The sequence below is a fragment of the Ovis canadensis genome, chromosome 6 (genome assembly GCF_042477335.2).
Source record: "Ovis canadensis isolate MfBH-ARS-UI-01 breed Bighorn chromosome 6, ARS-UI_OviCan_v2, whole genome shotgun sequence".
Taxonomy (NCBI): domain Eukaryota; kingdom Metazoa; phylum Chordata; class Mammalia; order Artiodactyla; family Bovidae; genus Ovis; species Ovis canadensis.
The window spans coordinates 121,257,911-121,283,630 of NC_091250.1; the positions used below are offsets into that span (position 1 = coordinate 121,257,911).

At 46.8% G+C, this 25,720-nt stretch overlaps 2 protein-coding genes across 3 annotated transcripts in view; one reads left to right on the plus strand and one right to left on the minus strand.

Annotated features, from left to right (window-relative positions):
• STX18 (syntaxin 18) overlaps nt 1-25,720 on the plus strand; it is a 119,205-nt gene that overhangs the window by 87,081 nt on the left and 6,404 nt on the right. For both annotated transcript variants that reach the window (XM_069593242.1, XM_069593243.1), the window contains exons 6-8: nt 10,195-10,310; nt 18,847-18,935; nt 25,433-25,491. In XM_069593242.1, coding sequence (XP_069449343.1) covers nt 10,195-10,310; nt 18,847-18,935; nt 25,433-25,491 — 264 coding nt within the window. The remainder of the gene's footprint in view (nt 1-10,194; nt 10,311-18,846; nt 18,936-25,432; nt 25,492-25,720) is intronic.
• Nucleotides 9,374-25,720, minus strand: part of NSG1 (neuronal vesicle trafficking associated 1) — a 54,979-nt gene continuing 38,632 nt past the window's right edge. Inside the window, exon 6 of the mRNA XM_069593244.1 lies at nt 9,374-10,152. The gene's annotated coding sequence lies outside the window, so the exon portion shown is untranslated. The remainder of the gene's footprint in view (nt 10,153-25,720) is intronic.

Genomic DNA, 25,720 nt, shown 5'->3' on the forward strand with positions numbered 1-25,720 from the left:
TAAGATCAGTCAGATGGGAATTGTTCTCATTTAGGCTGTGAAGTTCAGCCTCATCTCCTGTCAGATAGCTGCCCTGTGCCAATTACTTTGAGCAGAGGACCTTGAGGGAGATAACTGTGTGAGCCGCCTCAGCGTGGTCCAGCCCTCCCTTCTAGTTCTTTCCTCTCCTTACCCCAGAAGGCACCTGCCTAAAACGTGTATACTTGTAGCACTCCCTTTCTCCAGTGTCTTACAGAGCTCACCGTCATAGCGTGACATTCCAGGCCTATAATGCTTTGTTTTTTCAGTTGGTCCCCATGGATTTATGCTCTGACCAAAGCTGACTACTTGTGTCCTTTGACATTCTTGTGCCTTCATCCTTTCTGATTTCTTTGCCTAGAATGCCCTTCATACATACACACTTATATTCTCTGTCCCTCTTCCCCCAATCAGGTGACCCACCACTGTAGTTTGATAACACCTGAACTGGTCTAGACCCTGTTTGCAGACAGGAGTCCCCTGATCAAACAGCAGTATCAAATTGCCATAGATGTTTCTAAATAGTTATTCTTCATTTTTGTACTTACTCATAGCAGGCCAGTAACAAACAGTTCATAGTCTCATACTGGTCTGTGGATCACACTTGAGTAGCACTGGCCTGAAAATCACTCAGTATGAAGTACATGCCCAGTAAATATCTGTAAGTGTGAAGATGGCTTAGATGATATGATGCATTTCCTGCTCTGGGGGAGTCCAGGGGAGTCCAGGAGACCTGTGCCCTGGTGGACACCTTAGTCCGACAGCCATCCTTGAAACGAGAGTACTACAGTACTAAGGATCAGTGTGGGTTTTCTCCTTTCTACCTAGAGCCTTTGTTGAGAGATTGTTGTTTTTCACAACAACACTCAGTCTCGTCCAACTCTTTGCAACCCCATGGACTGCAGCACACCAAGCTTCCCTCTCCATCACCAACTCCCAGAGCTTGCTCAAATTCATGTCCGTCGAGTCAGTGATGCCATCCAACCATCTCATCCTCTGTCGTCCCCTTTTCCTCCTTCAGTCTTTCCCAGCATCAGGGTCTTTTCCAATGAGTCAGTTCTTCGCATCAGGTGGCCAAAGTACTGGAGCTTCAGCTTCAGCATCAGTCCTTCTAATGAATATTCAGGACTGATTTCCTTTAAGATTGACTGTTTTGATCTCCTTGCACTCTGAAATAGTTATCACTTTTCTCTAATATTTGTGTAGGGCTTTATCTAAGGATTTCAAAGAACTTCTTCCATGTAGTTTCTTGTTTCAGACCTGGAAAAAGTGTTTCTCTCCCTCTCCTCTCTATCCTTCTGTTCTTCCCAAATTTTATATAAAATCCCAGAGTTTTTCAAATAAGGGACCTGGAAACAGATGTTGGCCAGGTGGAAACTGTTTTGATTGCAGTTATGAAATGCTCAGCTTTCAGTTAGAGAAATCAATTAAAGTAAATCATGGAGCATAAACTGATCTTTCTGATGACTTTTTTAAAAAATTGCTTTTTTCAAATTGCCTTCAACTAGTTAATTTGTAATTTCCCTGAGGATTTCAGTAGACATTCTGTGTATAATTAGATCTGTTTTTATCACTTAAAAAAAAGGCGAAAAAAGCGCTCAACTTCGTCTAAGTCTGCTGCATTGCAGTCCTTTGTTCATTTTAAATTAAAAACTGGCACATTAGCATACTCTGGACACAAAGGGTGACAGATATTAATGGAAACCTTTATTTAAAAGTCAGTTAAGCCCCTCTCCTTCCTGAACAATTAAGTCCTGCAGCCATGGAGTGGGTCAGAGTGAGGGGGGGGTGTCCACAGCTATGGGGACGTTTCCCGGGGCAGCTCAGAGCCTGAGCGAGCTGAGGAGGTCTGGCTCAGCATGGGCAGCAAGAGCCTGCGCCGCGACGGGAGGAGAGGCGGTGGAAGAGGCAGATTGGTTTTATGCAGGGGGATCGATCAAATAATAAACACAGAAGGATAATGGAAGCCAGGTTCAGACTCTCAGGGGAGTGAAAGGGAAGTTGGATTAGAATGAAAAGGACTGGTGTGAACTCATGGTTTCCAGTTTACATAGGTGGACATAGAAATGAAATGTGGTCGTAAACGTGTGTGCATATCTAGTTCTGCAAAAGCAGACCAATTTTTCTGGCTCTGTCTGGCTGACAGAGCCTGGACACACTGACATCCCAGAGGTAATAAGCATGTTTAGCACTCAGATCTTGGCTTCTAAGTAGCAATTTCAGCTTCCAGGAACTGGGCTCCTTGCAGAAATGACTGAGTCTGGGGCTAGGTCAGGGAAAGTATAAAATGAACTTGGAGCATATTGTTGTACCAGAAAGCAAGGGAAGGCTCAGAGAGTGATGGGGACTGCAAAAAGGACATAAACCAGTTTGAAAGCTGCCGGTGACCAAATTAAAGACAAAGGACAGGCTTCCCTGTCCTTCGCCATCTCCTGGAGTTTGTTCAAACTCATGTCCATTAAGTTAGTGATGCCATCTGACCATCTCATCCTCCGCCACCCCTTCTCCTGCCTTCAGTCTTTCCCAGCATCAGTTCTTTTCCAGTGAGTCGACTGTTTGCATTAGGTGGCCAAAGTATTGGAGTTTCAGCATCAGTCCTTCCAATGAATATTCAACTTTCATCTTTAGGAAATACTAAAATATTCAGAGGTGAAGGGGCATCAGGTTGGCATATTACTCTCCAGTGGTTCAGTGAAAAGCATTCTCGATACTGTCCTTCAGATTACTATGCCTGTGACTATATTTATTTCACAAGAAAATAAAATGCTAAAAGATCCCGTCTCACAGATGTTAGAAAGGCTAAAAGAAAAGTGACACTTCAGGGAGGGTGTGCAGCAGCTGGAACTCTCGTTTATGACTGGTGGCAGTATAAAGTAACTGTGTATTGCGTGCACGCCTAGTCACTCAGTCGTGTCTGACTCTTTGCAGCCCCACAGACTGTAGCCCGCCAGGCCCCTCTGTTCATGGGATTCTCTAGGCAAGAATGCTGGAGTGGATAGCCATTCCCTTCTCCAAGGGATCTTGGACCCAGGGATTGATCCTGGGTCTCCTCCATTGAAAGCAGATCCTTGACCATCTGAGCCACCAGGGAAGCCTTGTATTCAGTTCAGTTCAGTCGCTCAGTCGTGTCCAACTCTTCGCGACCCCATGAATTGCAGCATGCCAGGCCTCCTGTTCATCACCAACTCCCAGAGTTCACTCAGACTCACATCCATCGAGTCCGTGATGCCATCCAGCCATCTCGTCCTCGGCCGTCCCCTACTCCTCCTGCCCCCAATCCCTCCCAGCATCAGAGTCTTTTCCAATGAGTCAACTCTTCGCATGAGGTGTCCAAAGTACTGGAGTTTCAGCTTTAGCATCAATCCTTCCAAGGGATTCTCAAGAGTCTTCTCCAACACCACAGTTCAAACACATCAATTCTTCGGCGCTCAGCCTTCTTCACAGTCCAACTCTCACATCCATACATGACCACAGGAAAAACCATAGCCTTGACTAGCCGGGCCTTAGTCGGCAAAGTAATGTCTCTGCTTTTGAATATACTATCTAGGTTGGTGATAACTTTTCTTCCAAGGAGTAAGTGTCTTTTAATTTCATGGCTGCAATCACCATCTGCAGTGATTTTGGAGCCCCCAAAAATAAAGTCTGACACTGTTTCCACTGTTTCCCCATCTATTTCCCATGGAGTGATGGGACTGGATGCCATGGTCTTCATTTTCTGAATGTTGAGCTTTAAATCAACTTTTTCACTCTCCTCTTTCACTTTCATCAAGAGGCTTTTTTAGCTCCTCTTCACTTTCTGCCATAAGGGTGGTGTCATCTGCATATCTGAGGTTATTGATCTTTCTCCTGGCAGTCTTGATTCCAGCTTGTTTCTTCCAGTCCAGCGTTTCTCATGATGTACTCTGCATGTAAGTTAAATAAGCAGGGTGACAATATACAGCCTTGACGTACTCCTTTTCCTATTTGGAACCAGTCTGTTGTTTCATGTCCAGTTCTAACTGTTGCTTCCTGACCTGCATACAGATTTCTCAGGAGGCAGGTCAGGTGGTCTGGTATTCCGATCTCTTTCAGAATTTTCCACAGTTTATTGTGATCCACACAGCCAAAAGCTTTGGCATAGTCAATAAAGCAGAAATAGATGTTTTTCTGGAACTCTCTTGCTTCTTCAGTGATCCAGCAGATGTTGGCAATTTGATCTCTGGTTCCTCTGCCTTTTCTAAAACCAGCTTGAACATCAGGGAGTTCACGGTTTACATATTGCTGAAGCCTGGCTTGGTGAATTTTGAGCGTTACTTTACTAGCATGTGAGATGAGTGCAATTGTGCGGTAGTTTGAGCATTCTTTGGCACTGCCTTTCTTTGGAATTGGAATGAAAACTGACCTTTTCCAGTCCTGTGGCCACTGCTGAGTTTTCCAAATTTGCTGGCATATTGAGTGCAGCACTTTCACAGCATCATCTTTCAGGATTTGAAATAGCTCAACTGGAATTCCATCCCCTCCACTAGCTTTGTTCGTAGTGATGGTTTCTAAGGCCCACTTGATTATACTTTCCAAGATGTCTGGCTCTAGATTACTGATCACATCATCATGATTATCTGGGTTGTGAAGATCTTTTTTTGTGCAGTTCTTCTGTGTATTCTTGCCACCTCTTTTTAATATCTTCTGCTTCTGTTAGGTCCATACCATATCTGTCCTTTATCGAGCCCATCCTTGCATGAAATGTTCCCTTGGTATCTCTTAAGTTTCTTGAAGAGATCTCTAGTCTTTCCCATTCTGTTGTTTTCCTCTATTTCTTTGCATTGATCACTGAAGAAGGCTTTCTTATCTCTTCTTGCTATTCTTTGGAACTCTGCATTCAGATGCTTATATCTTTCCTTTTCTCCTTTGCTTTTCGCCTCTCTTCTTTTCACAGCTATTTGTAAGGCCTCTCCAGACAGCCATTTTGCTTTTTTGCACTTCTTTTCCACGGAGATGGTCTTGATCCCTGTCTCCTGTACAATGTCACGAACCTCATTCCATAGTTCATCAGGCACTCTATCTATCAGATCTAGGCCCTTAAATCTATTTCTCAGTTCCACTGTATAATCATAAGGGATTTGATTTAGGTCATACCTGAATGGTCTAGCGGTTTTCCCTACTTTCTTCAACTTAAGTCTGAATTTGGTGATAAGGAGTTCATGATCTGAGCCACAGTCAGCGCCTGATCTTGTTTTTGTTGACTGTGTAGAGCTTCTCCATCTTTGGCTGCATAGAATATAATCAATCTGATTTTGGTGTTGACCGTCTAAACACCCAAATAGTTCTCCAAAGTTAAATGACCATCTGATGACCCAGCAATTCCACACCTTTGTTCTTTATGCCTAGAATATTTTTTCTGCTCTTCTGTGCCTGGCAAAACTTTACTCCTCTTTTAAGAGCTTGCCTAAGTGATACCTCCCCTGAGAAGCCCCTGGGTATTTCTACTCTTTGAATTAATAGCAGTTATATTTTTAAAGTACTTACCTTTGATGTAATACTGTTTGTTTGTTTTTCTTTGGTCTAGTGCATCATTTGGTCTTTGCAGTGATTTTGAGTATTAATATTGGAAAGGTACCAAAAGCCAGGTTTCTCATTCTCAAAGAAGTGAAAGGAGAAAGGCAGAATGAACCTTGTTTTATTGGTCAGAACAAAAGATACCGGAAGCGACTTTACAAATGCAGAAACTGAGGCCCAGTACTTAGAAGGTGAGCCAGAGCAGCCAGAGCAGTCAGAGCAGTACGTGCTTCACGCCAACCTCTGTGCTAAGTACATTGTCACAGGTGACCTCATGCAGTGTTTGCAAGATTCTTCTTTGTAGAAAAGTGCTTTGCAGATGAAGAAATCTCAGGGGATTGAAAAAAACAACAACAGGAAAGTGTCACATTGCAGACAAGTGGCAGACCAGAATCCAAACCCACTTTTTGTCTCCAAACAGATTTCTGAGCATATCTTTCTCAGACAGATGGGCAGTCAGCCAATAGTTTAAGGACTGTGTCCCCATCCGCCGTAGATTTGTGGAATTACTGGAGTAGCCTGTCAACCGAAACCATCCAAGAGGACATCAGGCCAGTCCTACCAAGGAACGTGGCCGAGGACAAGGCTGCCTTGCCACTGAGGCATGGCCACCACCCCGAGACCTCCTCTCTGCTGATCTACCAAGACTCCTCAGATCCTTCCCTCTCCACAGCACCAGCCTGGAAGATGAGCACTAGTTGGCCCATGACTGAAGACCCTACTGAGTCCCTTACATTGATAGCAGCAGTGTTCTCCCATCTCTTGAGATTTTTGAATTATTGATGGCTTGTGCCAGCTGCTTCCTTCTTTTCCTCCATTGATTTGTATCTTGACAGAATCTTTTAAAAAAAATGTTTATTTCTTTAGGGTTTCTCAAGACTATCTAACCCCTTTGCCTTTTCTCGTTACACAGTGATTCAAGTAGCAGTAGCAAGAGTGGTAGTAATAGCTAATTTTTTCATCCCTTGCCCTAGACTGTGCTAAAGATTTACATGTAAACCAGTAGAAAGATGCTTTTACAGTCCCATTTTACAGAGGAGAAAACAGGCTAAGAAATGCTGTCACTTGTTGTTTAGTTACTGAAAAAAAAAATCTGAAAATTCTGACAAATGGATGTCTTATTCATGCTATACTAGTTTGAACATGGCTAAGGTGTCAGGTTGGATGCATGCGTGCCCAGTAGCTCAGTCGTGTCCCACTCTTTGCGACCCCATGGACTCTAGCCCGCCAGGCTCCTCTGTCCTTGGAACTTCCCAGGCAAGAATACCGGAGAGCATTGCTGTTTCCTGCTCCAGGAGATCTTCCTGACCCAAGGATTGAACCCACGTCTCGTATGTCTCCTGCATTTGCAGGCGTGTTTCCAGTCTCATCGCCTGGGCAGCCCAGGGTGTCAGGTTGCCACATACTAAATCCCAGAACTCATCTTTGAGGTAAAATGTTAGGAAATAAGTAATAAATAATCATATTTATACATTTAATGTTAAACAAGATAGGCCCTTGTTTTGTGTTTTTCTTTTCAGTTATGGTTTCAACTGGCTTTTTTGCTTAACCAATTTTTTATCCATGTTGTGTTTATCCAAAGCTTTTTCTTCTTTATTAATGAATAGCATTGTACTGCATGAATTGGTGGTCTCTCCGTTCTATCCACACAGTTGGTTTACCCATTCACCTGTTGGTGGACATTCGAGTTGCTTCTACTGTTTTGGCTGTTATGGATAAGGATGCCATGAACATTCTTGGATAGATCTGTGTGTGGATATATCTTTTCATTTTTCTTGTGTAAATACCTAAAAGTGGAGCTGTTCTGTCAATGTGGAGATGTTCCTTAAGCTGTTTTAGGTTTTCCAAAGTGGGCTTATTATTTCACCCTCCTCCCAGCAATGTGTGAGAGTTAGTGTTGCTCCCTGTATTCACCAGGGTTTGGAGATGGTAACTTTTTTGAGCCATTCTAGTGGCAATGTCACAGTATCTGACTATCGTTTTGTTACTCCATGTTGTTGGACACCTTTTCCTCTGCTTTATTGACCTTTTTTATGTCTTCTGTGAAATTCTGTTCATCTTTGTACATATCTGTGATACTTAGAATGTCAAATGTATTTTTCTAAGACGGTTGAACCCAAACATCCCATCCCACATGGTCTTATTTAAAATGTGATTTTGTTCTTGCTTCACTGAGAGGGAGATGTGTGGTCTGTGTTCCCTCTCCTTGAACCTGAGTGGACCGTCACAACTGCCTAGACAGTGGGATATGACGGAAATGACAGTTTGCTGTAAACGGAGGCTGAGACTGTTATAAAGAAGCACTGAAGCTTCTGCCATGGTCTCTGAGACTGCTTGCTCTGGGGGAAGCCAGCTACCATGCCCAGTGACACACTGACGTGCCCACGAGGAAGGGACCAGGCTCCTGCCAGCACTGTCTCACAGCCGTGAGAATGAGCCTCCTTGGAAGGGACTCCTCTAACCCCAGGCAAGCCTTCAGGTGGTGGGGCCCTCTACCCTATAGCAGTTCCCTCATGAGTCAGAACCGCCCGGCCAAGCTGCTCCCAAATTCCTGACCCCAGAAACAGCAATAGATGGTGAAAGTGAAAATGTTAGTCTCTCAGTCATGTCTGACTCTTGGCAGTCCCGTGGACTGTGACCCACCAGGCTCCTCTGTCCATGGGATTATCCTGATAAGAATACTGGAGTGTGTGGTGTTTCCTTCTCTAGGGGATCTTCCTGACCCAGGGACTGAACCCAGGTCTCCTGCACTGCAGGCAGATTCTTTACCACTGAGCCACGTCAAGTGGTTGTTACTGTTTCAAGGTGCATACATTTTAGAGTAGCTGTTACTCAGCCTCAGTAACTGGAGCCCTTAGCGTGACTGATCATATAATTACTCGACAATTCTTTTGTTACTGTTGTAGAGGAGCAGTTCCTATAAACAGCCTTTCTTAGAACACTAGTCTTTTGGGAAAAAAAAAAAAACAATGAAAATGGCCTCTGTGGTCAGGTTATTTGGAAGAGACATCCTTTTTGGAAATTCAGTGTGTATTTTAATATATACAGCTCTGGAAAGTTGCAGAGTCAAGTACCCATCCGGCTTTGAGTCCACTCTCTCAGCCTCTCTTGGTCACTGCAGTCCCTTCTTACAAAACCTGGTGGATAGAACCTCCTCTTCACAGGGCAGTTAGTTGTTCAGAGTGTGGCCTCCAAGATGGGTTCCCTGAGGCCACATCCCAGCCCCACCATGTACTCACTGTTTGGCCCGGGCAAGTTTCCTGACTTCCCCGCACCTCACTTTCCTCCTCTGTGAAAAGACTGTTAATATTAGTAACTGCCGCTTCCCTGGTGGTGCAGAGGTTAAAGCGTCTGCCGGCAGTGTGGGAGACCTAGGTTCAATCCCTGGGCTGGGAAGATCCCCTGGAGAAGGAAGTGGCAACGCACTCCAGTATTCTTGCCTGGAGAATCCCATGGATGGAGGAGCTTGGTGAGCTACAGTCCACGGGTTGCAAAGAGTCGGACACGACTGAGCGACTTCACTTTCATAGGGATGTATGGCATTAACTTAAGTTTATGCATATAAAGGTGCTTAGAAGAGTGCCCAGTACCTGAGAAGCCCTCAATAAATGTTAACTGGCATTAATCATATCATCCTGATACGCATTTGCATTGTTCTTTTTGAGTCTTTCTGCCTCATAACATGGAAGTTATCATAGATCGTTTTTAGCAATCTGCCTACAATTTTCATAGTGTTGTATGAGTTCCAATACAAGGCCCCTTATCTCATAACCAATTTTTTTTTCCTCTTATGAACAATGCACTGAGAATTATAAAGCATCCATTCATTCACCCTATGTTTATTAAACCCTGAACGCCACACACTCATCTCGAACCCAGGGCCGCACAACAGCCACGACTTAACATAGTCAGGGGCCCTGCTCCCAGAGCATATATTCCAGTGGAACAAGACAGACAGTAACCAAATGAAAGGGCAAGGTCACCCCAGCCCGCAGTGACTGCTGGGAAAAAGACAGACAGGCGCTGGGGCACGGAGTGGCCAGAGGAGGCCTTCTGCAGGCAGGAGAGTGAGACAAGGTGGGCGGGATGTCTCCTGGCCCTGGGGATGGAAGAGAATACACTGTGGGAGCAAGCCCTGGGTCAGGGCTGGCGATGAGGCTGAGAGACCTGAGACAAGGCCTTGCTCCCTGTGGGTGTGTGAAGACTCGTGCTTCTACAGTTCAGTTTTAAGATGATACTTGGGTATCGTGTGTTATGTAACATGTGCGTGTATTTATTCAGCCCCACTTCTGCATTGGTGCACGACCAGCTCTTGGGTTTGTTGAACTTGGAGCAGTGGGCTGGCCCTTGCTGCCACATCTTGAGTGTGGGGTCAGGAGGTAGGGTGGGTTCCTGCGTCCTTTCCTTTGACGCCTGCTGACGGCACTCCTCCGGGTGCGGGCTGTCGTGGGGGTGTGCCGACTGCCCTTTGATAAGCACCCCCATTGGACTGTGTCAGGATGGTTGCTGGGCCCAACGCCATGGTTCTGCTCTCCAGCTGAGGGTGCAGGCAAGGGTGCAGGGCTCCTCTGTGACTCCTCTCTGTTTTCAGGCGAAATCGTGCTGTGTAAGTAAATGATATAACTGCTGATTTTTCATCTTTAGGTCTAAGCTGGAACCAGAACCAAACGCAAAGACAAGAGAATCCATGTCTTCTGAGAAAGTTTCACAGAGTCCATCAAAAGACTCTGAAGAAAAACCTATCCCTGAAGAATATCCAGGTATGAATTAAAATCAAAATCACGCCTTGCATCTATTCCTTATGACGTATGGGCAAAAATACAAAGCAGAACAAGAAGGACCACAGCCCCGAACCTCTTGTGGTGCTTGCGTTTGCATGAAGGCAAGGAAACGTGGCAGCGGCAGCCATTTTCTGGTCACAGCTGGATCTTAATGACCACTTCAAGGGTGGGACGGGAGGGGCCCCCCGGACACCTGGGTGCTGGCAGGGTCTAAAGAAAGGGCCTGAGTCTCCACGCACCAGTGGGGTGGGGACTGGAGCCTTAGAACCCAGAGGAACATCAGAGATCTCTGCTTGTCAGTCTCAGGAACGGTAGGGCGCTGCCTCCCCTGCGCCCGTGTCAGCGCTGACCTTATGTGGACCTGACCATCCTGTCTCGGGTGGGGTGTGTGATGTCAGCAGGCTCCATCAGCCAACTGAGCCAGTGTAACGCACGTCTGGGTTTATATGCTTCGTGTCTTCATGTTTGCTGGCCAGCCTGTAACTTAGAGCACCTCCTGACACACACGGGATGCTGGATAAACGCAGTGTCTCTGTACAGCCTGTAACACAGGCGAGTGTACAGAGCGCCGTTGGGGACATCTTAAGTCCCTGTGTCTGTAGGGGTGGCAGCATGTGTAGGGGATGCATGCTTAGTGTGCTCCATACCTCGGCACTGGGCAGCGGGGTGAGCTCTTGTTGTGCGTGGATCCCAGGATGCTGAGGCCCACGAGTCTCCCCACCTCCCCTTCTTGCCTCCCCTCCTGTACTCTCACAGTGGCACTTGGTTACTGCACACCTCCCAGGTGCTACCTAGGTGCTGTCCTGAACCTTCATAGACGTCACCACCATCCTTACAGCAGCCCTCTCAGATGGATTTCATGAACTTGTTTTTTCTTAAGATGAGCCTTCCAAAAGGCTCTGAGAGGACCATTGCACAGAGGGCTACGTTTGGACAGGGTCCCTCCAGGTGCTCTGTAGAAACAGATTGTTCAGGGGCTCAGGAAGCAAAAGAGGGATAGTTAAGAGGCTGCTAACAGAGAAGGCAATGGCTCACTCCAGTACTCAAATCCCAGGGACAGGGGAGCCTGGTGGGCTGCCGTCTATGAGGTCGCACAGAGTTGGACACGACTGAAGTGACTTAGCAGCAGCAGCAAGAGGCTGCTAAAGTCTCCCAGAAACAAGATGATGGTGGATTACACCAAGCATGGGTAGCCAGGGCCTGGGGGAGAAGGGGTAGAGTTCTGGATATATTTTGAAAGTCGAGCACAGAATCTGCTTCCTGGATGTGGGGCATGAGGAGGAGACAGGTCAAGGAAGGGTGCCGTGGTTGTTCGCAGCAGGAAGAAGGTGGCTGCCCTTCACTGAGATGTGAGAGGCTGAGGAGGGACAGGGTAGGGGCTGCCCGGCCCATAGGTTGAACAGGGAGGTGGGTCTTTGCAGCTGGAGGCCAGGGGCCAGGTCTGTAGATCACATGAGACAGGCTGGGATGCCCCAAGGAATGAGGGTTGGTAGAAGGAAGATGAAGGGCTGTGCCTCCTGCCACTTGGGATCCTCCCTGCTGTTTCTCCCCGGCACTTGTCTCTACCCTTCTACATGTTTTTCTCATTTATACTCTTTATGGTCTGTCTTCCGAGCTAAACCTGAGTCCCACGAGGACAGAAATTTCTGTATGTGCTTTGCTCACTGCTGTAACACTGGTACCCAGAACAATACCTAGCACATAGGAGGTGCTCGTTAAATCTTTGTTGAAAAGAATGAATGAACAAGTGAGCAACTGAAAGAATGAATGAAGCCTCTGTCTGGAACACTGACTGCTTTTAGTTGCTGCGGAACTATTTCCTGAAGCAAAAGGAACTTAATGCCTCTGGGTGGTAGAAAACAAATGGTCAGAGTGAAAGAGCGTCATTCCTCACAGTTTATGTCTTTATCTTACACTCACTATTTGGATACTTTATAATCATGCAGTTATCTCCTGACTAAGCCGTCCCCACAAAATATTCAGAGCGCGCGCTCCCATTTGGCTTTTGACCAGCACATGTAGGAGCCGAGTGGTGTGAAGAGTGTCTCCCTGGAGGCCGTCAGCATCCAAGCTGCAGCAGTTAGTGGCACTGCCAAGCACCAGTTCCCCCATTTGCTAAATGAAGACCCCTGCATCTCAGGACTCTCCCCTCTCCACCTCCACCACCACTTGGTCAGGCCTCTCTCTCTCCCCAGGCATCCCGGCCCCTGCTTCTGCTGGCCTCACCGTCCCCACAGCTCCACCCGGCCACCCTTTCATCCATGGTCGTTAGCTGATGCTTATTTCACAGTCATCACTTTCCTGGTTACATAGAGTCCCTGCTACTGCTGCTAAGTCACTTCAGTCGTGTCCGACTCTGTGCAACCCATAGACGGCAGCCCACCAGGCACCCCCGTCCCTGGGATTCTCCAGGCAAGAACACTGGGTTGCTATTTCCTTCTCCAATGCATGAAAGTGAAAAGTGAAAGTGAAGTCTCTCAGACGTGTCGGATTCTTTGCAACCCCATGGACTGCAGCCTACCAGGCTTCTCCGTCCATGGGATTTTCCAGGCAAGAGTCCTAGAGTGGGTTGCCATTGCCTTCTCTGTAGATTCAGATTTTATGACCCTTAGAGTCCCGAAGGGTCATAAAATCTGAGTTGGTGCTCATTAAAAATGTGCGCACTTTATGTACAAGTTGCTGCATGTATAACAAGCTTTCTCTGCTTCATTTTGTCTGTTTCTCCTGAAAGAAAACTTTACCATTGCTGCACCCCACCTTTATCTATTTCCTGTGCGTGGAGATGTGCCATCCTTCCTTCTGAGTGAGAGAAGGGGAAGCATTTGGTTGCAGCATGATGTCATGGAAGGACTGTGAACCTTGCTTTCAGTCTGGCCGCTGTCCTGCACGTGGACAGGTTACTTGAACTCTGAGCCACCACTTTTTTACAGTATCACATAGCCACGGTTTGTTGTGAGCACTTCAGGAGCCTAGTATAAAGGGCTAAGCAGTGTCTGGCACATTGGTTTGTGGAGCCAGCTATGAAGCGATCCATTGCTTGACACTGAGGTTTGGCAGGATTCTTTATCGGATGAACATTGAAAGTGGATTAATAGGCTGACCAAGATAGCAGAGGCAATTAGGAAGGAAGTTTTTTCTATTAATAAATAGCCTGGTATTGTATACAGAAAATTTCAAGAGCTCCACCAGTAAAGACAAGTAGTAAATGAGTTTCAGCAAGGTTGTGGGATACAAAACCACCATTAAACAAAAATTTCATTTCTATATACTCAGTGAACAATCCAGAAATGAAATGTAAAAAGCAGGAACTCCCTTATGATAATATCAAAAAGGATAAACTAAACGGAAGTGTAAGGCTTATACTTTGAAAGCTACAAATCATTGTTGAAAGAAATTTAACATGATCCAAATACACCTAACAGAAGCAGAAGATATTAAGAAGAGGTGGCAAGAATATACAGAAGAACTATACAAAAAAGATCTTCATGACCCATTTAACCACGATGGTGTGATCACCAGCCTAGAGCCAGACATCCTGGAATGCAAAGTCAAGTGGGCCTTAGAAAGCATCACTATAAACAAAGCTATTGGAGGTGATGAAATTCCAGTTGAGCTATTTCAAATCCTAAAAGATGATGCAGTGAAAGTGCTGCACTCAATATGCCAGCAAATTTGGAAACCTCAGCAGTGGCCACAGGACTGGAAAAGGTCAGATTTCATTCCAGTCCCAAAGAAAGGCAATGCCAAAGAATGCTCAAACTGCCACACAATTGCACTCATCTCACACGCTACCAAAGTAATGCTCAAAATTCTTGAAGCCAGGCTTCATCAGTACGTGAACTGTGAACTTCCAGATGTTCAAGCTGGATTTAGAAAAAGCAGAGGAACCGGAGATAAAATGGCCAACATCCGTTGGATCAAAGAAAAAAGAAAGAGAGTTCCAGCAAAACATCTACTTCTGCTTTATTGACTACGCCAAAGCCTTTGACTATGTGGATCACAACAAACTGGAAAATTCTTCAAGAGATGGAAATACCAGACCACCTGACCTGCCTCCTGAGAAATCTGTATGCAGGTCAGGAAGCAACAGTTAGAAATGCACATGGAACAACAGACTGGTTCCAAATAGGGAAAGGAGTACCTCAAGGCTGTATACCGTCACCCTGCTTATGTAACTTATATGGAGAGTTCATCATGAGAAATGTTGGGCTGAATGTAGCACAAGCTGGAATCAAGATTGCCGGAAGAAATAACAATAACTTCAGATATTCAGATGACACCACCCTTATAGTAGAAAGCAAAGAAGAACTAAAGAGCCTCTTGATGAAAGTGAAAGAGGAGAGTGAAAAAGTTGGCTTAAAACTCAACATTCAGAAAATAAGATCGCAGCATTGAATCCTATCACTTCATGGCAAATAGATGGGGAAACAGTGAGAGACTTTATTTTCTTGGGCTCCAAAATCACTGCAGATGGTAACTGCAGCCATGAAATTAAAAGACGCTTGCTCCTTAGAAGAAAAGCTATGACCAACCTAGACAGCATATTAAAAAGCAGAGACATTACTTTGCTAACAAAGGTCTGTCTAATCAAAGCTATGGGTTTTCCAGTAGTCATGTATGGATGTGAGAGTTAGACTATAAGAAATTGATGCTAAAGAATTGATGCTTTTGAACTGTGTGGTATTGGAAAAGACTCTTGAGAGTCCCTTGGACTTCAAGGAGATCCAACCAGTCAATCCTAGAGGAAATCAGTCCTGAGTATTCATTGGAAGGACTGATGCTGAAGCTGAAACTCCAGTACTTTGGCCACCTGATGCAAGGAACTGACTCATTGGAAAAGACCCTGATGCTGGGAAAGATTGAAGGTGGGAGGAGAAGGGGACAACAGGATCAGATGGTTAGATAGCATCACTGACTCAGTGGAAATTAGTTTGAGTAAACTCTGGGAGTGGGTGATAGACAGGGAAACCTGGCGTCCATGGGGTCGCAGAGAGTCTGGACAAGAATGAGCGACTGAACTAAACCGAAACAAATAGAAAGGGGCTTCCCTGGTGGCTCAGACGGTAACGAATCTGCCTTCAACGCAGGAGACACGGGTTCAATCCCTGGGTTGGGAAGATCCCCTGGAGAAGGCAATGGCAACCTACTCCAGTGTTCTTGCTTGGAGTGTCCCTTGGACAGAGAAGCCTGGAGGATTGCAGTCCATGGGGCCGCAGAGAGTCGAATATGACTGAGCGACTCACACGCAAACAGAAAAGCATCTCAAGTTAATGAATCAGAAGAATTAATGTTGTTAAGATGGTAGAACATCCCAAAATGATCCGTAATTTCAGTGCATTCCTTATCAGAATCCCAGCTGATTTATTTGTGAAAATTGACAAGTTGATTCTAAAATCATGAGGAAGAGTAAGGAACTCAAGAAAACCAAACTGTCATGAAAAGGAACAAAATAGGAGGTCTCACACTTCCCAGTTTCAAAACAGACAACAGGGCAACAGTAATCAGGTCAGGGATGCCTGCACAGGGATGAGCATGGATGAATGGGGACAGAACTGAGAATCCAGAAATAACGCCATGTGGCTCTGGCCAGTTGATTTCCTTCAAGTGGGCAGAAACAGTCTCTTTAACAATTGGTGCTGGGAAAGTTGGATACCTACATGCAGAAGAACAAAGATTGACACTTGAGTCACACCATTCATTAAAGCTAACTCAGAATAGACCAAAGGCCTTTACAGAGCTAAAACCCTAAAACTTGTTAAAAACAAAACAACAACAACAAAAACCAGGGCTAAATCGTCCTGATCTCAGATTTGACAAAGAATTAACAAGGAAAGAAAGTGAAAAAAGCCTGTGGAATGGGAGAAAATATTTGAAAATCACAGACCTAATAAGGGATCTGTATCTATTAACAAGGAAAGAAAGTGAAAAAAGCCCGTGGAATGGGAGAAAATATTTGAAAATCACAGACCTAATAAGGGATCTGTATCTATTAACAAGGAAAGAAAGTGAAAAAAGCCCGTGGAATGGGAGAAAATATTTGAAAATCACAGACCTAATAAGGGATCTGTATCTATTAACAAGGAAAGAAAGTGAAAAAAGCCCGTGGAATGGGAGAAAATATTTGAAAATCACAGACCTAATAAGGGATCTGTATCTAGAACATGGAAAGGACTTTTATAAGTCAGTAAGAAAATGATAACCCAGTTTTTAAATGGGCAAAGTGGACTTCAAGAGGTGGTGGTGGTCCTGAGAAATGAGTCTGGACCTGAAAAAGGGGGAAGCTTAGAATGTTCCAGGCAGAGGGAACAGCATGAGTAAATACTCAGAGGCCACAAAGCACAGGGGAGGTGTGGAATGCAGTCAGTGGAGGAGAGCACTTCTGGGTCAGTAAAAGTCACAAAAAGGGGAGGAGGAGTGGGCCTTGAGGTCAGGGGGGCCAGAATGCAGGGGGCCTTGAGTGCTGGACCACAGAACCGGGACTTGAGTCTCTCGGCATCAGGACAGGCGGGAGGTCTGGGCAAAGCACTGGTGTTTGGGGTGCCATGCTTCAAGTTGATTCTTAACTGCTACAGGTCAGGATGGCTCCAGGTGGGTGCAAAAGAGAGCGTGAGTTCTCTTAACAGACTTCCCATTCTAGCTCAGAATGGTTTATACCTGATTCTGATGTGAGTGATGTTTCTGTTTCTAATTTTGGCGTTCTTATCCTTAAAACACATAGAAGTAAAAGCTCAAGATGGATACCATAATGAGGTCAAGTACAAGGTAGAGGCTGGAGAAGGGAATGGCAGTCTGCTCCAGTGTTCTTGACTGGAGAATTCCATGGACAGGGAAGCCTGGGCTCTGGTGGGGGTGGGATGTACATGTGTCATTTATAAATACGATGATAGTTCTGGCAAAAAAAGAAAAAAACAGCCATTTTCTAAAAACATGCACAAAGTCATGGACATATTTTCAGTAGGTTTCCCATATTTTTCTCATTTGCTTCTTTTTTTCCCCCTTCTCTATAAGGATAGTGTTAAAAAAAATTAATGCACATTTAATTTTCTTTTTTTGTGATGACATATCCAGAATAATAACTGTACTTTGTACACAGATCTGCCTCATCTGCTTTCTGTAAACTGACGCCATCATTATATTCTTTTCCTTTATCAGTCTCCAGACAAAAACTCTGGACTTCTGCCTGTCTTATGGGACTGAGAGCAGCCATGGGAATTTTACTGAGATCGGGGAGGGAAAGAAGCAGTATTTGCCTTTTAAGTACTTGGCAACCCGCTCATAAGCCCAGAAGCACTGCTGAGACAGCAGACAACTCCTTCTGGGAGCTGTGCTATTGGTCTGCTGCCTCAGAGGTCTGGTCCATGTCTATGTGATCATGATGAAAACGTTCTCTAGGTTAAAATGTTCCTACACCACCAGTCAGCAGTCTGTTACCAGGTTCCTGTCCTGGAATACATCAGACTGCACCAAAGCATGGACTGGCACACGTACTAGCAGAAGTACGAGGATTACCAGTGGAGTTAGTTACACAGAGAATTCCTTACAGTGGGATATTATGCAGCAATTTAACAAAATGAAGTAGAAACTTCCCTGGTGGTTCAGTGGCTAAGACTGCATGTTCCCAGTGCAGGGCGTTCAGGTTCCATCCCTGGTCAGCGAACTAGACCCCCAGGTGTCAGAACCAAGACTTTGCATGCTGCAGCTAAAGATCCCACAGGCTGCAGCTAAGACCTGGTGCAGCTAAATAAATAAATATTTAAAAGTTAAAGAACAAGGGAGATCTATGTGGAGTGACATAGGAAAATCACCAAGATGCACTGTGAATTTATAAAAAGCAAGTTTTAGAACAGTATGTTACCATTGATATACCTGTGAAAAGCAAATTATTAATACCACACTCGCAGAACTGTAAATTATTTCTGGGCTGGCGTGGAGGCAGGGGAGGCAGGGAATTGCTTATCTATTGGTATGTGAACATGCCAGAGACAGCCTGCGAGGCCACATCACAGCACCAATGAGTGATTACTTCTGGGAGGGAAGGGCATGAGGGATGGTATGTCATTTCCTGTATTTTAGTGAAATACAGGAAACATTTTAATGAAATTGCCCATACATTTGACAGTCTTTAAAAAGCAGAGGGAAGGATGTAAGTGTGTGAGTATGTGTTTTGAAGTAAAGTCCACTTGAAAACTGGTCCTGAAAAACATCCATATGGTTTGTGACCATTGCTGAGATCACGGCAATACTGAAACTGTATGTGGGTCCCCTTTTGACACACGTACACACACACACACACACACACACACACACACACGCACGCACAGACACAGCACAGGCCCAAACATTGTAAAGGATCGCGCCACAGTACTTGAATATTAACCGAGAGATAATCGAATATGGATGGACAAAGCTCTACGATTTTGCTTCATCTCAGGTTTTTTAATATGCTTGCCTCCTAAGCCAACCTGTTCTAAAGTGACTATTTTACTTTCTATCTATTTATTTATTTTTTAAACAGAAAAGGTTCCAGTCGAAGCACAACCTGAATTGGGAAGCTGGGGAGATGGCAAAGGTGAAGATGAATTATCCCCAGAGGAAATACAAATGGTAATGCTATTCTCTTCCTAATCTTGTGTTTTTAACTAGTTTTAGGAAGAATATTTCATTGAATAGAAGGTCATCCTAAATGCTCTTACCCTTACTTTTATGCTGAGTTTTAAAAATTATAGTTTAGATACAATTTTCCACTTGATTTCCTAATTCTTAGTATACTTTTCATATGCTTTAAATTTGCAATAGCATAATTAAGGAAGAAATTGCCTTAGAATAACATTACTAATATTAGATGTCTTTTTGGCAGCAGTAAAATAGTCTTCTAAATGAATCTTTTATAATCATTGCTGTGGTGCTTTTTAATTGTTTGAACTGCTGGTATATGATAATGTGAAGAAAGCATAAGTAATGACTGCAAATGACAAGTACCACTTTAGCTGCTAATATCACCTTTTAGTTACCCATCCCCTAGCTGCCAACTGCAGCTTATCATCTCTGGTTGAATTTCAGAAGAAAAGTGATAGACCTGGTCAGAGCCTCAGTCTAGTCCGTTTACAGCAGGGCCCGGGGCAGGGGAGGAGGAGCTGGGCCGTGCCCTCGTGTGTGTGCGTGTGTGCGTGTGTGTGCGTGCGTCCGTGCACACGCGCGTGCATGCAGAAGAAGAGCTGTGGTGTGCGTGCTGTACTCATGGCAGGATCAGAGGGCCACATTGGATGGTAGCTGCTGCTCACTGGAGCCTCATACATGCTTTGTACTCGGGGCTGTTTGACAAACATTTGTTCTCTTGGATGAGCAGTTTCCCTTTAAATCATCTCAGAAGTGTGACACTGATTCCAGTGATACCATTAGCCTCGACTTTTCTGGGACTTGCTCTGGGGGCACTCCCTCAGAGGCTGTGGGACTTTCTTTGGAACAAAAGGCAGAGCTCCTTGTGTCCTTGATAGACAAAAATAATTCTGAGCTCAGGAAGTAACTTGGATGCCTTAAAGCAGCCTGCCAGGCCCCTGCTTCTGTCATGGTCCAAATGCACCTCCAGTGTGGGGTACATGCTCGTTGCTCCCCAGTACAGCAAGCATGCCACCCAGAGGCCTGCACACGACTCCAAGCCGCAGTCCTCGCTAGCCAGTCCAGTTGGGAGAGGTTGAGGGTGACGGCCAGGGCGGGCAGTGAGGGCAGAGATGAGAAACGGGAAATGGGCAGGACTTGGTGATCCGAGGAGGGCAGCTGGGCATGAGAGAGAGAGGGAGGAGAGAGCCGGGAGGTTTCTAGCCTGGGGACGCAGGATGCCAGCAGTCAAGGGGTGATGCCCTCTGTCGGGGGCAGGTTTGGGTCCTGGGAGGTGTCTGGTGGGCGCTGGGATCCCGGGCCTGGGGCTCCGGCTGGAGACGTGACCGTGGGAGACCCCCGAGAGCAGGTGTTTGAAAGCACATCCACAATGGAGAGAGACACACGCCACCTGGGACACAGGGCTGGAGCAGGTCAAGGCGGAGAAGCCAGCAGACTAAAGGGCAGTTTGATCATGCTCCCCTATAGCTAGATGATGGCCAAATTGTCTGAAACCTCATAGTTCCTCTTCAGTTTATACAAAATAAGTTTATAACTGAAAATGATGTCGTGTGTTCCCCCAGATCATGTAACATGACCACCCTATCTTTGCTAGAGATAAAAATATGTACAGCACTGTCCCTTCATTAAGAAAGAATACATATGTGTTTAGGCAGAACTTAGCTTCTATTTCAGGGTTTATTTTTTTAAATATGCTGCCCCACTTCATAAAGGAAGTAGCTAGAGGAATGGCAGGCAGTTGTTTGCCAGTTGTTGCCTTCCCCCCACCCTCACCAGGCAGTGGTGAGCAGCAGCGGCTTGTTAACGTCCACAGGTGTGGGCTCAGAAGTTGTTGGCTGCACAGGGGCTGGACCAGAGGAGGGCTGGCAGCTAGGATATCTGTGATCAGCAGATGCTCGGCCCCAGGGAGAGATGAGGCAGCAACGTGAGCTGTGAGACAGAGCAAGTGTTGAATCCTCTGTATCACTTACTGCCTCTGTAATTTTGGGGCAAGAGGCTGAGCCTCACCGCACCTGAGCCTGGGAGGATGACAGGGTTGTCAGGAATGGGGTCATGTATATATGAGCGCCCAGCGGAGTGCAGGGCACAGAGCAGCTGCTTCAGCGGATATTTCCTCGCCAACAGTGAGAGATTATTGCTGGGCCCATGAGGTTCTGCGTTCCCTGCATGTTCAGAGGGTGATGTAACTGATGCGTATGAGAAACACGTTCACATTGTGAGGCTCGTCTTTCCATAATGACGGCTGGAGCACCATGCGTGCCTTTCCTTGTGCTGTCTTGACGGAAGTATTGTCCAAAAATGTGCCAGCGACCATTCAAACTACCTCAGCGTCACGAGATCAGTGACCCCAGCGATCAGAGCCAGCAGGGCCTCCCTCCCTAATTTTTATTGCGTTATTGCAAGAGGATGGGGCAGAAGGCTGTTCCATTCAGCACTGTTATGACAGGCTGTTTGATGTTCACTTCACTCCTTTCTTAATGGGGGCTCATAGCCAAGTACCATACCTTACAGTCCGACTGACCCGAATCTTATTTAAAAGGCTCAACCCTGAAAAATGAAGGAAAAGAAATGCCACACTATTGGTTTTAAATTGGAAAGTGTTATAGCAACTTGTGGTCATAATTCATAGTCACTGTTTTGGAATTTTTCCTCAGGGTAAAATAATGAATTAAGCTCTATAATAGCAATTAAATCCATTATTTCACCCACATGAGCTGTTGATACTCGTTCCAGAATGGCTGCGGAGCATTATGTAATTCTTCACACATTTCCATTCATCACTCGTGGTACAGGTATATTAATACCCCTGGGTTACTATAAGCAGATGTTTTGTGGTCAGGCTGAGTGGAACCAAATTGTTTTCTGTTCTTGCACAGAGAAAAATACCTCCTTTTTGAGCCCACCTTCATTTCACTTACCTCCAGTGAAACCACTGCACTTAGTAATATATTTCTTTGGGGTAAGTTTTAAAGAAATGAGAGTGACTTCTGCTCTTCAGTTTGCCTGAAAAGTGCCCCTTGCCCCTGTGCCATGAGGCAGGCGCCTGGAAGCCCCAGGTGGGTGGCTGCAGGGCCTGTGGCCTGTAGCCATACTCAGCTTACACACTGGGAACATGAGCATTGTTTATAGAATCTGAGCGCCACACGGGTGAAAGCTGGGGTCTAGACCCTGGGAAGGTTCACTGGGGCCCAGGTGGAGGTCAGGGTGAGGGGCACGGAGCCATAGGTGTGAAGGTGTCTGGCACAGACAAAATGTAACTGGAAGAGCCCCGAGCAGGTCTGGGGAGTGGGCTCCAAGCTGAGGGAGCAGGCTGCCCTCTGGGCCAAGCCCCCCGTGGGTCCACCATGTTGCTCTAGTGAACTCTTCTTAGGTCTTTGCAGCGCAGATATTTCTCCTCATTTGACACTCAGAGGCCTTGGGAGGAGTGATTTTCTTTTTCTGGATTAGAAAAGGATTTCTGTAACAACGTATGCACAGTGTGGATCTGCAGCCTTTAAACCAGACTATAAACCCTTTTGGGAGGTCCTGTTGGAAAGTCTGACCGACTTCTAAATGGAATAAAGCAGTTAAGTCGTATCACCTGCTATGCCCAGCAGTGTCTGAGCACTTGAGCATTTATTAGTTTAGACGCCCCATGTGGTAGGGACTTGTAACCGCGATACCACCCACTGTTGTTGAGAGTTGCTGGGGGTCTGCACTGAGGGAAAGCGCTGTATTCTGGGGTGAGACCTAAACAGTATAGAGTGGAAAGGCCCAGAAAGGCAAGCGGGCTGCTGTCATTTCTCCCCGGGCTGGGCCTGCCCACCTCCCCGTCATCTAGGCCCCTCGGCCCCCTTTTCAGGGACACAGAGATGGAGGAAGACACCGGCAGGTTTGTCTTCCCAGGGCTTGGAGGTCTGCCTGTCCTTGGTGCTGATTGTGGGGCTGTGGCTGCACGGTGCCTGTGTGGTGCCCGGGAGCCCCGCTGTGAGTGCTGTGCGTGGACTCCTCACGCCTGAGAGACTGGAGGGACCCGGAGCCATGTGGTCCTCTCGAACTTGAGACCGGGCTGCGGTGCTGCATGCTTAGTCACTCAGTCGTGTCCAACTCTGTGCGACCCCATGGATCGTAGATCGTAGCCCACCAGGCTCCTCTGTCCATGGGGATTCTCCAGGGAAGAAGACTGGACTGGGTTGCCATGCCCTCCTCCAAGGAATCTTCCCAACCCAGGGATTGAACCCACGTCTCCCACGTTGCAGGCGGATTCTTTACCGACTGAGCCACCAGGGAAGCCCAGGGCGGGGCCTCTAAAGCTTTTAATGACTCATTTTGCATATCCAGAATCTGAGTCCTGGAGAGATGACGTAACAAGAATTAACACTCATAGAGGTAAAGTTGTTACCAACTCTATTTAGTACTCCAGTTACCCCTAGTCTAGTGATGAAGACAGAGGCACTGAGAGGGTGTTACCCGCCCAAGGGCAAACAGCTTAGAAGATAGAGGAGTCTTCCCTCCCCACCCTCAGGATCAGGCAGAAAGGATGCGAATTACCCACCATGTCTGTTCACAAAGAGAAACTGACCGCCACACAGAAGGCCAGTGGCCGGTCCAGGGTCAGCGAGGGAGTCCCCCTGAGGACACAGGAAATGGGTCACTGGAGCCCCTGGCATATCCCCCACCTCCCCTGGTGTTGGTGGCTCCCTGCCTCACTCAGCACATGAGAGAGGAGGTGTACAGGTTTGGTGCCCAGACAGCCTCGGAAACCACCCTGCCTGTGCAGGGGACTGTGGGCAGCAGCCTGGCCACTGCCTCATCGACCGGCCAGATCGAGATAAAAGGCTCCCGGGCACTGGGCTGTGGGAAGCAGGTTCTGTTGTTTTTTGTAAATGCAGTTTCATTGTAACTCCCGCCCTGTGAATGGAGCCTGCTCTCCTTAAAGCTGGCCATAAGCACACCTCTCCCCTCATCCCACCTTACTGCTTGCTCCCTTCAGGCCTTTGTTTCTCTCACTTCCTCCAGGGACGGGGCATTTCTCAGGTAACTTTAAGAACCCATCTGGCAGGAAGTCAGAGCCAGAATGTGATCCACTCCTGACACAGCTAACCGGGAGCCCTGCAGAAGGAACAGTAACACAAAGGCCTGAATGGAAGCCACATGCCCTTCAGCTGGGGAGGGAGAAGAAGCAAGCTTTGTTCCCAGGGAACATTCCAGTGTTAAACCACCTCAAACCACTAGTTAATTTTGTTAAGGAATAGTTCAAAAGCATGAAAGGACTGTAGATTTAAAAGGTTAGGCCCATATTTTGTCATTAGAAAAATTCAAAGAAAATGCCCCCTGCCAAAAGGAAAAATCCAAAACCTGAATAAAGTACCTGAGAGAATTAGTCAAATTAGCACCCACATGCTGAAGTAATTGTATTTTTTTTCTTAAATACTAGACTGCTGACAATTAATGGAGCTGATTCTTTCAGACTCAGGAGTGAAGTTACAGTCTCTTAAATCGCCTTTTTGATGCACAGTTAGGAGGGCCATCTCAGTACCATGTCAGCAGCTGGCAAGGCAGCCTGCTGTGGTTGGGGTGGCCCTTTGGGGGGGCTTCCCCAGCACTCCCCCAACCCCTTGCCACCCCCTCTCCATCTTCTGACCCGGTGGGTCTGGGCTGGAGTGGAGGCCTGTGTGTGGAGCGGCTCCATGCTCATGGTACAGGGGTGGAACGGACCAGATCACCTAGACCAAAAGGGAGGGAGGGCAGACCCAGGGAGAGAGATGTGAGGGCGGGCCTTAGATGGCAGGGAAGGCATGAAGCCAGCAAGGGTGCAGAGGAAACCTGGCAGAGCAGCGCGGGGAGGCGCCAGCCAGGATAGCACGGCTGCTCCCCGGCAGAGGCAGAGCACAGCGCGCCCAGGTGAGCCGAGCCCCCACCCCTCATCTTCCTCATCCCTGTTGCTGTACTAAGGCAGGGTCCTCAGCTGCATTTCCAGCCTCTGCAGGCCAAGAGCTCCCTTCTCTTCCCTGCACGGTGCCCGGCACAGAGGTGCCTCAGAGAACATTTGCAGGTGTGACTGCAGCTGGAACAGGTGTGTGGGTCCAGTACGGTTCCCACCCTCAGGCAGCTCACAGTCAAACAGAAGGGTGGAGACACACACAACGTGGTACACGCATCACGGGGATGACCCACACTTCTCCACGCTCGCCATCAGTCATTAAAGTCAGCTTGTATGCTTGCGGTTCAAACGAGTGAGATGAGAAGTCTGGCCTCAGGCAGCCCCGCTGTACTGCGGGGTTTCATTTTCTTCCTGCAGCCTGGCTATCCTCACGTGAATGCTCAAGGTCTTCCAGCAACGCTGACTCACTCCGTGCTGGAAAGAGGGGCTCTGGCGTGATTCTCAGAGGGCGGATCAGAGAGTTCTGCACAGACTCGCTGTGCTAGACACTTGCCTTTGGCTGGGTTGCTTTGAGACTCAAGTTCAGTGTGACATTATCTTTAATGTGTGTGTTTCCTTACAGTTTGAACAAGAAAATCAGCGCCTGATTGGTGAAATGAACAGCCTGTTTGATGAAGTGAGGTATGTGTATGGGGTTCCTGGGTGAGCAAATGGCCTAGTTTACAACTTTCCCAGAAAGTAGAAACTTTATTCATTTAGTGTGGTGCTCAGGCATCCACATGTAGCCCTTGGGCCAAATGTAGCTACCCCTGCCCTCAGGCTCCCGCCCTCTGTAAGGAAGCTGCCCGAATTCACTGCCCCTCAACTTGTGGGCCTGCAAGGTACCCTCTGTGGGCCGCTACCAGGCTCC